The sequence below is a fragment of the Phalaenopsis equestris genome, unplaced genomic scaffold (assembly GCF_001263595.1).
Source record: "Phalaenopsis equestris unplaced genomic scaffold, ASM126359v1 Scaffold000741, whole genome shotgun sequence".
NCBI lineage: Eukaryota > Viridiplantae > Streptophyta > Magnoliopsida > Asparagales > Orchidaceae > Phalaenopsis > Phalaenopsis equestris.
Window position 1 is genome coordinate 771,923 of NW_018165181.1, and position 13,842 is coordinate 785,764.

The 13,842-nt window shown below is 32.4% G+C and overlaps 1 protein-coding gene across 7 annotated transcripts in view; it reads right to left on the reverse strand.

Moving 5' to 3' along the window:
• Window positions 1-13,842, reverse strand: part of LOC110030571 (tRNA-dihydrouridine(20/20a) synthase-like) — a 90,485-nt gene that overhangs the window by 34,826 nt on the left and 41,817 nt on the right. For all 7 annotated transcript variants that reach the window (XM_020733339.1, XM_020733338.1, XM_020733337.1 and 4 more), the window contains one exon: window positions 6,451-6,512. In XM_020733339.1, the coding sequence (XP_020588998.1) occupies window positions 6,451-6,512 (62 nt within the window). The remainder of the gene's footprint in view (window positions 1-6,450; window positions 6,513-13,842) is intronic.

The following is a 13,842-nucleotide window of genomic DNA, read 5'->3' on the forward strand; positions in this document are numbered from 1 at the left end:
ATATATATATATATATATATATATATATATATTGAATCGAGAAGGGGCTCGCTCTTCGATTTCGTGTTCTTCGTTCCTTCGTCGTGTTGTTGTTGCCCTAATTGTCGCTTCTTCTTCGTTTGTTCTTTCCTCAACTGCATTCTTCATTGTTCCTAATGTCTCAGAAAGAAGTTAAGGGCATGATGCATTTAAGAGACCTTTGAAATACTTATTTCTCCCTTAACTTCTTTGGACAACCACCTATATTAAATGAATGTGCATACTATTAGATAAGAATCATATTCTTAAAAATCTTCGATTTCGTCTGCTTCATTCCTTCATCGTGTTGTTGTTCCCCTAATTGTTGCTTCTTCGTCGTTTCCTCTTTTCTTGACTGCATTTTTCACTGCTCCTAATGCCTAAGAAAGAAGTTAAGGACATGGTGCCTTTAAAAGACATCTGAAACACTTATTTCTCTCTTAACTTCTTTGGACAACCACTTTTAATAAATGAATGTGCATACTGTTAGATAAGAATCATATTCTTAAAAGAAATGACTAAAATGTGGCTAATTTTTAATATATATATATATATTGAAAATTAGCCACATTTTAGCATTATATATACACACAGTTTTACCCATAAAATTTTATCTACCTAATGTTATTAAAACAAAAGAATAAATAAAATCATATATTACCTTCACTTATCTCTTTCCTGCTCTTTACAAAATCCATGATCCAAAATACTTAAACTTTTGAATTTATCTTCTTAAATCTCTAATTCAAATCAAGATATTAGCATTATATACACAGACATTAAATTCATTAATTAATTTAATTAAAATTCAGCTATTATAGGAGGTATAGTCACATAGACTTCTTCATCAAAGTACTTATTGAAGAAGGCATTTTTGACATAATTTGGTATAAAGGTCAATCTTGCTTTATTATGAGAAAAAGAAGAACCCCGACAAAAGCTTGACAACATACACAAAAATTTCCTGGTATTCAATCCCATATGTGCAACCCTTGGATATTAATCTGACTTTGAATCTCTTTACACTATCAAAGTTTTTCACAAAAGCCCAATAAGATGGTAGCAACTTCCTATCGGCTATATATCTTTCGATTGAACGACTAGTGCACCATCAAATACTTTCTTGTGTGTAATTGGTTAATTAAAGTCATCAGCCAGCGAACAAAAGAGCCAAGTGAGGAATCCATACCATTATGATTATCAGATGCAGGACTTGCTTCCAGTTCTTGATAATCCCAGGTCTGCATAGCATCATCTACATGCTCAGTAGTTCTTCCTCTTCCTGTATAGAAATGAAGTTCTCGATTCTCAATGTCGAGTTGAGGTGGAATGAAGATATCTGGAACTATTTCAACCATAGACTTTGGTACTTCAAGTAGAGTTGGTTGAGTGGTAGCACTTGGCTCAGCTGACTAAAATGCAGGGCTTGATTCAATTGAAGAAAAAATGACATGAGTATCTTGGAGAAGATCCCAATTATAATATTGTATCAAGTTCTTACCCTTAATTTTAGATTTTTTAAAGTAAGATTAAATCTAAAAGAAGATATCCATGGAGTTGTACATTTTCCTTGTTATAAGAGAATAGCATTTTGTATCATTTTTTATTGGATTAACCGAGAAAGATGTATTTGAGAGACTCGGGATCAAATTAGGTGCGGTGTTGATGGTGGATATGAATAAAGGCATGACAACCAAAAGTCTTCAATGATAAGTTAGAAGAAAGAGAACTGATTTGTGGAGAGGGTCCCATGAAAACATTACAAGAAATTTAAATTTTTAGAACTCAACTAGACATCCTATTGATGATATATGTCGTTGTGAGTATGACTCCCCCCGCCGACCCCAAAGTGTTTAGGTACATAATTAAATAATATAATATCATGGGCCACAAGTAAGTGTTTACTCTTTCTCTCAAAGATCCTATGTTGGAGAAGTATCCACGCAATAACTTATATGAATGATACCATTATTGAAAAGATAATGACTAAGAATGGAATTAAAATAATGATTAACAACATCTATTTTAAGAACTTGAATTTTGATTTGAAATTGAGTGAAGATCTTGGAATGAAATAAATGAAATATGGAGGTTGTTTCGAATTTTTCTATCATAAGGAATGTCCACGTTATTTTTATATGATCATTTATGAAAAAATACAAACCATCATGCCATATTTATATGTTTTACTTGTGAGGGTCCACATATATCACTGTGAATTTCAGAAAAATGATGTAAAGACTTATATTGCAGTTTAGAATATATATACTTACTATCTTCTGTAAATTGGTAAGTTGTGCATTGATAGAGATTAAACTTTTTAATGATAAACAAATATAGAAGCATCTTTTCAATGTATGCAAAATTTGGATGACAAGGCAATAATGACTTAACATGACTTGACTTTAAACTAAAACAGACTTAAGATTGAAAACAAAATTAACAAAATTTGAACTGGACTCAAAAATACAACTTGATGGATAAACTTATATGCAAGTGAAATTATTTTCTTTAAGAAAATATAGACTATTATGCATCCAAGCATTGTAAATCACCTTTTATGGAACAAATAACCTAAAAATACAAAGATTAGAATGGAATTCAATCATACATTATAAGTCAAGTAAATTTATTGATTGAAATTCGATTATAATCTAATTTTGAAACATAAAGAATAAAGTATAGGTAAAAATTGTTTGTCAATTGAATTGATCCAGTTCCTGCTACTATGAGAATGAACCATCAGCTATTCGAATTATGAAGTGACTGATACATGAGTTGTAATTTTTTACGACATTGAGGTCTCACATCATGTGATATGAGGCACTAAGGCCCATAATCCAAAGTTTTAATGTTTTGCTTTGGATAATAAAAGCATGCGATAAGATAGCTTGGTGTACTAACAAGCAGATAGGTCGTTTGGCAGAGGATTGTGGTACTTGTCCAGAACTGAAACCATAACTAAACATTTTTTTTGTGTCTCAATTTGCTCTGTGGTGAACAAATTGAATTCTATATTGTTGTCGATAGTGACAGCAACATTTGCACGATTCTCTTTACCATATCTTTTATTAGATGGCTTCTAATCTACAAGTTTGTTGTGTAATTTTCAATATGTTTCCTTCATATAACCAATTTTTTTACAATCCTCAAACCACATTCGTCCTTTTCTAGCCTTATTATACTGAGAGAATTTGTGAGTGCACGAAATTGATCCTTCAACATATGGTGTAGTGTAGTTGTCTGTCAACATCAACTTTTTTCTATTATCTTCCCTTCAAACTTCTGCAAAAGCCTCCTGAATGATAGGAACAGATTTAATTCATATGATTCTCCCCCTGACTTCATCTATATATTTACTGAGGCCAAGAAGAAATTTGATGATATTTTTTTGTTCAGTAATTATCTTATATAAGGCAGTACCATCTGGGCATTTCCAAGAATAAATCCCATACATGTATAATTGCAGCCAACAGCAAGTGAGTATTGAAATATTGAGTAACACTCAATTCTCCTTGTCGTAGATCATGTGGTCTGGTCTCAATCACAAAAAACTCTCAAGAAGTTTCAGTACTAGAGTGGGTTTCATGTGCAGCCTCCCATATCTGCTTAGTTGTTCAATAGACCAAGAAGTTTTTTCCAACCTCTGTGGTCATAGATTTTATTAACCATGACATAACTATGTGATCATCAATTTTCCAAGCCGAATATTTGGACTCTATCACGCTTGGAGTCGAGATTTCACCTGTGAGATGTTCATCATTCCCTCTACCGCAGATGTACATGAAGACGAACCGTGACAATTAAAAAAATTATGGCATTGCAGTTTATGGTTCGTGACAAGATGAGAAGAGTTATCAATTATGATAAGTATTGAAGATGTAAGCTTGGATCTAAAGGTGACTCCGAGCAAGAAGATTATGAGACCATGTTGTATTAGATCATAATAAGAATATGAAGTTAAACATAGTTAGGGTTCAGCTATGTGATTCGATACATGTGATGGAAAGCCCGAATCAAGAAGAAAGACCTGTTGCTCGAAAAAAAAAAAATGACAGGAAGATATGCCTAGACAACCAAAGAGTAGGATTATTGGAGGAGGTTGTCTCTATGAGTTTGGACTGGTGCTAGTATGGTCAAGTCAATTGCAAGCAGAAAACTTGAAGAGGGCAGCTAGAGCAAGCCAAATTGTTTGCAGAGGTTGAACCAAGAGAACAAGGGAAGAACTCTCGATTTTGGGCTGCTTGTGCATGTTTTCCTTGCTCCTGAATGTGAACCAAAGAGACCAGCGAGATGGGCTTTGGCTGTGGAACCGCGAACTGAAACGGGAAGGATGAAAGCGTGATAGCCTGCTCGTTTGATGCGAACAGAGAAGAGGCATCTGTGGTGGTCGCTTCCTATAGCGAACCAAGAAAAGGCTCTCACGTGTGAAACAAGAAAGGAGAGAATGCTTGACACTGTAACAAAGTTAGGAGGTGCTTTGTGATGTGTTCGAAGGGTAGAGAAGTATGGTGGCTACAGTTTTCTCAGGTAGTTGCCAGAATCACAGCAATAGATAAAAATGGTGGTTGCAGCTACCTCACGGTGATAGAGAATGACAGTGGCTCCAATACTACGAAGAAATCCAAAGAGAAATTGTATTCGACACAAATAATAAATTACACCATACTATGCATTTAATAGAGTAACTGACATACCAGTCCACTAAATAGAAAATCAAAATCCCTTTAAATTAAGAACCCCACCTATACAAATGAAGACTATGAAATATTTAATAAAAGAAAAAACAAATATTAAAATATCTTTTGAGTAAAAGAAATAAATTCCTTCCTAATCGAGCACACAAGTTGAGTACTTTCTACAATTTTTTACCTAAGGAAGGCAATAAAGATATGAATTAAGCCAATAAATAACTAACAAAGGTTCATCAAAAACTATTGAAATTGGGACTCATCAACCGTGACATTACCTTAGCAGCCAAAGAGATCACAAGGGGTGATATCCAAACATGTGAAGCTAAATTTAGCGCTTGAGCAATAGCTTGGGAAAATAATATGAATTCATTTTAAATTTGAACTGCAAAATAATATGAATCATTTTAAATTTGGTAAATTGGTAAAGCCAAAGTAGATGCAAAGAACCGCTTCCCATGAATGTGAATAATGGGAAAGTCACATCAATAACTGTGACGAGTTAAGTAATCAATATCATAACTTCAAATATAAGCTTGGGAGACTCAAAGGTATTTACCAATAATTTAAAGCACCTACATGGCTCATCTTTGACAAGGATATTTACCAAATTTAAAGCTTACTTGCGCCATAATACACCATGAATTTAGAATCATTAAATTATAATCATATTGCATGAAATGCAAGAAGTGATTATAATTCAAGAAATTTAGGTCTGCTTTTCCCGCCTTGAATGGTGAAAAATAATTCAAAGGCTCCAACAATAGAAAATAATGCACCATTAAAACTATATGAATTCTATCGAAAAAATAAATTTGCTTAGATTAAACATGTTTATATCTAATTCATCAGTAGAAATATTAAGCTTTGGTTGTGTGAGTAAACCAAATCAACCAGCCAGCATGAATAAACCTAGCCATTGCTAAGCTAGAGTTGACCTCAACCAATCCTATTTTCAAGCTTTAGAATATTTGTTTGTGCTTGATCTGTCTAATTCAGTTGAAACAAACACAAACAGCGAGTTTGGTTTTCCAATTAAAATACCCACAATTTTTATAAAAGAGGAAAAATAAACGTATCGCATAGGAAAAGCTATTTAGGATAAATATAAAACATGAATTGATATTCTTATCTGGTAAACACCAGAAGATCTGAGCGAAGCCTTCATCAGTTTCACGTAATACTCCAAACCAGTCGCTATCAGCTATCAGACCAAGAAAGGCTTAGTTTGCTTTCTTTGCCTAATCTTATGTCCAATAAAGTGAATAATACAATGCTGTATGGACTAGTTGATCGCCCACCAATCAAAATAAATCAAGTGGTAAACACCCTCCACCTAAAGAATATCTTTCTTTGCCACCCAAGTTCCTACTGCATTTTCTTACTAAGTGAATCTTGGTTTTTATACAAAACCAGCCATGATTCACAAAAATTCAAGCAAACCCTCCTAAAAAACTGAGTTTTGAACCATTTAAATAATATCACAAATAACAATTAACCATTGAGCTGTTGTACAACATGCAGCAAACTCACTTGGATTATACCACTGAACAATATTTTGTTCGTTATTATTAATAAAAATCAATCAATAAAAGCTCAAGTATTAGGAATATGCATTGTAAAATGAACAAAGAACATAAAGAGTTATTAAGTGCGTAGAATCCAAGATAACCTGCAACTGTAATTAAATCACTAGAAAAATATCTAAGTATTTTCAAAGGTTAGTATAAATCGTTGATACTTATTATAAGCAGCACGACCAACCATGACGCCACTTGCCCCTTGCTTTAATGCAGCAACAACCTGAAATGGAGATGCAATTCTAAGAAATGACTTTGAAATTGTTGCATCCAATTTTTTTAAAGCAAAAACAACTAGAATTATCAGTAGAGGGGAAAAATATTACATGAAGCAAATACAAAGAATCACTAGAGGAGGAAAATAACTAAAAGAATAAAATACAACAGCAAAGCTTGCAGGAGGGGAGTGAACCAACAGCTAGAAGAGAAAAGCCCAAAAGATCCTCGTTAAAAATGTCAAACATAAAGCTTGTTATATTTTGGAGAGTTCTAGCATACCTTATTTTTCTTCCTTCTTCACATAAAATTTGAAACTTCTTGTCGGGCAATCAATTTTGTGTTAAAAATGCAGACATCGCAAGCCACAGAAAGGAAGTTTAAATCACCCATGTTCCCCACAGCCGAAATAACATCAAGAACAAACAAAAAACCCAAGTAGGTTTCGATCATTAATCATGTGAACTATAGCAAAATAAATTTTAATCATTGGGCATGCAACGTTGGGAAGTTCCAATTCCATAGCAACATCCATAATTGATTCGCAATTTTAAATACAAATCAGAACAAAAGTAAACAAAATTAACACCAACTTTTTTAAATTACACTAGATATTATAAACAGATAATGATATGAATATATCAAAAAGGGATTAACAATAAATGTTAGAGAAGACAGAAAAATACATGCCTCAAAAAATTTAACATGAAAGCCAATGATGAAAATCCCTATGAATTAAGAACACTATAGAAATACACAAGTTGGTCCTCTTGCTTGTAGCATTGTAGTTAAAAGAAGGTGGTGATATTTTTTTTTTTTTCTGGTTCCTCCCCTTTCAGGTGAATAGGATTTGAAACATTCTATAAACCAAAATGTCAAAGCCCTAGATACTCTTCCATCTAAATCAAAAAGATGCTAAGAAACATCATCATCATCATCGTGTTACCAAATTAGAGGGTTCAAAATATCCAAAATGGCCAAAAAGATAAAGTAAAATATAATTTTAAATTATATCCTATTTTTCGCATTCCCTGAAATTGTCTAAATTAATTTTATAAAATTACTTTGATCAAATTGATACATAAAGTACATATGTATTATTAATATATTTAGTTTTATAAAATTTATTTCCGAATTTTAATTAAAAATACTTTAATTTCACTGTTTCCATTAAATTCATTGTTCCCGGAAGTTGACTAATTCCACCTACGGAAACAAGTCACAGTGATCAATTGAATGGTGTTGATTAAATGGGAGGGAAGGAAATATAAGTATACACTTATTCACTCAGCAGCCCTTATTTCCCACTTAACCCCCTCCCGTTACTGGTTATTCCATGACATGGTCGTGGGGGAGCTGGGCGAGAGGCAGAAGGCAGTAGACGGCAAAGTTGAGGAGGGGAAATTAAGGTATAATATAGGAACTGAAAAGCTACAAATTATTGCAATTGGAACTGATGCATTTTTCTAAATAACGACTATTGCGACACAACTAATTAAAAATTCCCAGCCTCAAGCCAGCAGTAGTGGGGGAGCACTGATTGATAAATACTTAGAACTACTTCAGAATAAGATACTGTCGCACTTTCTAGAGCAGGAGAGCCAATAGAAGCTGAAATTTGGGTAATGAGGGGAGAGAATAATATAGATTGTATGACATGCTCAATAAAGAGAAGAATTACCATCGCTATAGTTACCTTTGAAGGAAAAGCTAAAAGATTGTGGCGACAGCAGTTGCAGCAGAAGTTTGGTGGTTGATCTAAAAATTTATTGCATTGAGAGGATTTGTTAAAATATTTAGAGATTGATTTGTACAACTATCAGCTAAGAGACAACAACAGGATAAATTGATATCATATTGGTCCAGGATGATCATTCAATTATGCAGTACTAACTGAGTTTACTATGTCTCGAGATATACACTGTGGGTTATTCCAAATATATAGGAGAATATCATAAATTTTTACCTGGATTGAAGGATATAATTAGACAGCCGATGATTCTTTTTAGGATTGATGATTATTCTACAATGGTAGAAAGAGTTAGAATGATTGGGCTGAACATATAGGCTGCTCGTAGGAGAGATTTTCAGAAGGGGTTCAACAGAGTTCTCAAAATAACCTTTCATTTCAAACCAAGATTTCAAATGCTAAAAAGGTCAAATCTAATAGTTTTAGCAGCCAGAGTGATGCTAAGAAGCGAGGCAAGGGTGGAAAGTTCCATAAGGGCCAGTGTCTATCTGAATGCATACTCGTTTTTTGTTTCACCAACTTGGACACAAAATAAGAAATTGTCCTAATTTGGGATAAAGAGCTCAAGCAGAGACCAGAGTCAGCGTTGCAACATGCCAGAGGAGTTTTAGCAAGCAGAGGATAATTGAGTCCACATGATCAGTGTAAGATCAAGGTCACACCCAATAAATCATTCAACCCAAGGTGTATGCATTATCGCGACAAGAGGCTAAGGATTCACTTGAAGTTATCACAGATACATTTTACATTCAAACTTTTAATTGATTGATATTCTATACATAACATGGAGTATATTTCATTAATATGATTATAAAATCAAAATTTTGGTTATATAATTTAACTTTAAATATTCAATACAAGCATCATATCCCTCCAAAATATATCAATAAAGATATTATTTGATAGGGGGCATCTCACACAATTATTATGGAGCATTTGGTTAGAAAGATGAATTTGAATATCATATGAATGCCAGCAATTTTATTTGTTAAAAAAATCAAATGGAAATCATTTGGAGGTTAGTCAAATGTTTGAGGTAAATTTGACCATTTGAGAGAAAGAATTAAGGCATAATTGATTGTATTCACATTACTTGAATATGATGTAATCATAGATATGAATTAATTATCTAATCATTTCACAAACATATTTTCAAATAAGAAGACAATAAAAATGTATAGACTTGAGAGACAAATAAAATTTTATGGTAATAGAGGATTGACACCTATGATAATCACATGTTTGAAAGCTTTCAAACTATTAAGCTGTGGAAATAAATAAATAAAAATTGCTTGGGTGAAAGATACTACTAAGAATGTGGAATAATTCAGTGATATTTCAGTGGTGACGGAATATCCAAAATGTTTTTTGGATGATTTACCCAGGCCACTACTAATAATAGATAGTATTCACCACACTTAATCATATTCTAAGTCCAGATCTAAGGCACCATATATAATGGCAGTTAAAGAATTACATGAGTCGAAAAGTCAGTTGTTGGAATTATTGGATAAAAGGTTTATCAGTCCTAACACATCAACATAGAGAGCACCAATATTATTTGTAAAGAAGACAGATCGGAGTTTCAAGATGTGTATTGATTAAAGAGAATTGAATAAACTCATTGATAAGAATAAATATATATTGCCAATGATTGATGATTTATTTATCATTTGGAAGTGCTTTTACATTTTTAAAAATAAATATGAGATTAAATTATCGCCGGTTGAGGATTAAAGAAGAAGATAAAGCAAATATAATATTTATGAAAAGATATAGACATTATGAATTTATGGTTATTTCGTTCGAATAAATTAATGCTCCAACAATTTTATGAGTCGAATGAATAGAATCTTCCGACAATTGTTGAATATATTTGTGATAGTTTTTATATATGATATTTTAGTGTATTCAAATGATGAAAGTAGTCTCTCATATCATCTTCATGTTGCTCTACAAGTTTTAAAGAAGAATAAGTTATGTGCAAAATTTTCTAAAAGTGAATTCTAGTAAAATAATGTGATTTTTTTTTCATATGATTACCGAAAATGATACATCTATAAATCATAATAAAACCAAAGAAACTGAAGATTGGTTAATATTGACTGCAGTTATAGAAGCCAGGAGTTTTCTAAGTTTCACTGGCTAATACAGAAGACTTGTTGAAAGGTTTTCTCAGATTGCTATGATGTTATCTATACTAACACAAAAGGATAAATTTTGAATGGAAAAATCAAAGTGACGTGGCATTCAGAAGTTTAAAACTAATTCAATGACCATGCCAGTAATATTCACTTAGGATCATATGATTTTCAAATTTATAATGATGCATCATTAAAGAAATCGGGAAATATTCCTATACAACATGAAGGAGTCATTGTTTATAATTTTAAACAGCTAAAGAACAATAAAAGAAATTGTAAGAATCAAAAATAGTAATAATAATACTTAAATAAGATAAATAAAAGAATTTTTTTTTAATCGACGACAAAGGTTCGATTAATAGTCACGAAAGTTGCTTTAACAGTTGGGTATTTCATTCAAATCACAGGGAAGCAATCATGAACAGAGTACAAGAAACGGAGACGAGGTGAGAGAGAAGTAGAAAAAGAATAAGGTAGTGTCCATCTCAAACTTGTTGTCAAAAGCACGTTTAAGTGGGGGAAGGAAATGGGCATTACTTGCCATCAATTTGACACTTGCGTGCGTCTAGAGAAAGGGGATGGCCTCGTTGCTACTCTCAATTTCTCACTTGTGGTAGGAATGATGATGTTCAGGGTAAGGAGATGAGAAAGGAAGGTCAAAGCCTCGTGTGTGAAGACCAAACCAAACCAAAGGCTTCAACACCGCTTACGGAAGACTCGATCGTGTCTTGTGCGAACGAGAAGAGTTGTGAGCAATATTGTGCGCGGGAGATGAAGAAGATCGACCCGACCATTATTGTGTGAGTTAGAGCAGAATAAGGAGACGACTTGTGCAGGAAAGAAGCCATGTGCAAGCTGCATGCAGAAGAAGAGGAAGAACCGAGCCCTTGCATGCGGAGAGGGGAGAGGAGTTGAAGAGTTGAGTGCAAGAGCTGATTAAGAGTCTGTTTGGGGCAGCTGCAGCTTATTGAATAATTTGCTGATAAACTGATTAAAAATAATCTGTTGATAAGCTAGGTGCGATAGCTACTACAAATTTTTATTTTTTTAGAAAAGCTAGACCGCAATCAGAAAGCTGTCACCGCACCTAGACAGGCACGGTGTGAAAATACTGTTTTCAGCATTTTGAAAGCGCATAAGCTACCAAAACGCAGTTTACCCAAACAGGTCAGGTGCATTTTCAAAATGCCACCGCACCAAATAAGCTGCCTCAAATGGCAAATAAGATAAGCTGCCTCAAATGGACCCTAAATCAAGCCGAGATGTAAGTGCTTAAGTCTTTTAAATTATATAATTTCTTATAGTTAAGTATGTTATAACTTAATATTTGTATGTATTAATAATAGTGATTAATTTTGACAAGCAATCAAATTAAAAGCTTAGAAGAGAATAAGATTGACTTTCGTTCAAAAGAAGAGATAATTGAGATGAGTGTACAATTTTATCGTTTCTTAAATAGTTAGGAAATTGAAAATATATTGGTGATTAATATTAGTTTTCTTCAGAAATCAACGACAAAAGAAAACTCAAGTTGGAGAAGAAAGAAGAAAGAAGAAAGACAGGGAGGTAAGAGTCTAACTATATAATTTGAATTAGTATACTTAATTAAATGTTTTAAGAGTTTAATTACAATTCAATGTCAGAAAGTACAGACAGAAGAATAAATGTCGAACTAAATCGATTAGCTTGGGCAAGGAGCCTAGGGTCTGCGGAGACAAACTGAGTCTTTGAGGTAAGAGAAAAAGTTTATTTAATTTAGATTTCTTTTGTAAAAATTGAAATCATATTTAAGTATTAAAATGGAATTATTTTAAATAATGTCCGAAGGTAAGTAAAGGAATAAGTTTTTGAAGAGGACTATGAAAACTTAATGTGAGTAAATATGATTATATATTACAGTAGTATTTCATATTTTTAAATGTATTTTGATTTCAATTTTTTACAATTTATGTTATATATAGTTGAGACTTAAATTAAAATTGACTCTTCATAATGTTATGTATAAAGCATTCATATTAGAAATCATATATAAACAGTTGCATTATAATTTTCCCTTTATAGTTATTCTGCAAAGAACATGATATGTAGATTTTAGTATAGGAGCATATATCAGTTTATAGCATAACATGTAGATTTAGTAAAATTGGATTTATTCATCAGTATAGATAAAATGTTTCATAAGAAAAGAATGTATGATATGAAAAATAAAATAGTATATACATGATTGTTTATATATGCATGAAAGAAAAGGTCACCCCTTTATGGTATAGCCAGGTGATCCCGAGAAAATACAGTTATGTAAAATTTATAAAGTTGACTCCGCTTTGCAACAGCGTCAAAAACTTGATGTGGTATTTTATAAAAATAATAAAATAATAACGTTAAACACTTAAAGTTGAGATTCTACACAAGTATACGTATCGTTATCAAGTAATATAAGGTTTTCTTTTTAAGTTTCAAAGATCGATCCCACGAGGAAGGTTTAAATTTGAAATGATAAATTAACTAGGAAATTTACAGAAATCAAACGAAATTACTGTCACTAATTTAGAAAATTTAAGATATTATTAAAGCTAAATTATTTACTACTAGCAGAATTTAAAAGCAGGTTTTAAAATTAGTAACTACTAAACTATGTTTATGTGATAAAGTTTTCTAATGTGAAAAAGCATTTTTCCCACTACAATGAGTTTTGGTGAAATGAGATGAGATAAATGGTTTAGATATCTACTGTACCAAATGGGAGCAATTTTAATTCTCTACCTTGATTAAGTGTTATAGAAAATCATTGGTTAATCTTAGGTTTAGTCCTTAAATCCGTGGCTAGGCTAGAAGGATACTGACTCACACTCCAGAGCTACTACTTCCCTTCCCCTGAAGTGTAACTCTCATTTTAGTTTTTAAACACTAAGATCGAATTGGGGATTTTTAGTCTCACCCTAGAAATCTCTAATTCTACATCAAACAAAGTATATTTTCCTATTCATTTGCACTTAATCCCATGAACAAAATACTCTTTCATTGACTTAAATGTGATTCTCACTCTGTTGTAGAACTCATACTTCATTTCTCGGATCATATGTTTCACAATATGATTTAACAATTCAATTGACCAGATTGAAAAGTAAATTAAGAGCGGATTTGAAAAAAAATCACAATTTATTTTAAATTTTAGCATTAGCACATCAACATTATCTATTCATTACACCATATCTCTGAGTAGGGAGAAAGATAAATGAATCTACTCAGACTTCATGACAAAGATACGACAAAACACAAATTTCATATAAAAAAGAAAGTTCATACAACAATAATAAACAAACAACACTTATCTGAAACTCCTACTCAAAGTCTTATCTGAAACGCTTTCTCAAAGCAAATCATTTGTAGCCTCTCTTAGAAAATATAGGAAGAAAAAATCTCTCATCTCTCACTTCTCTTCC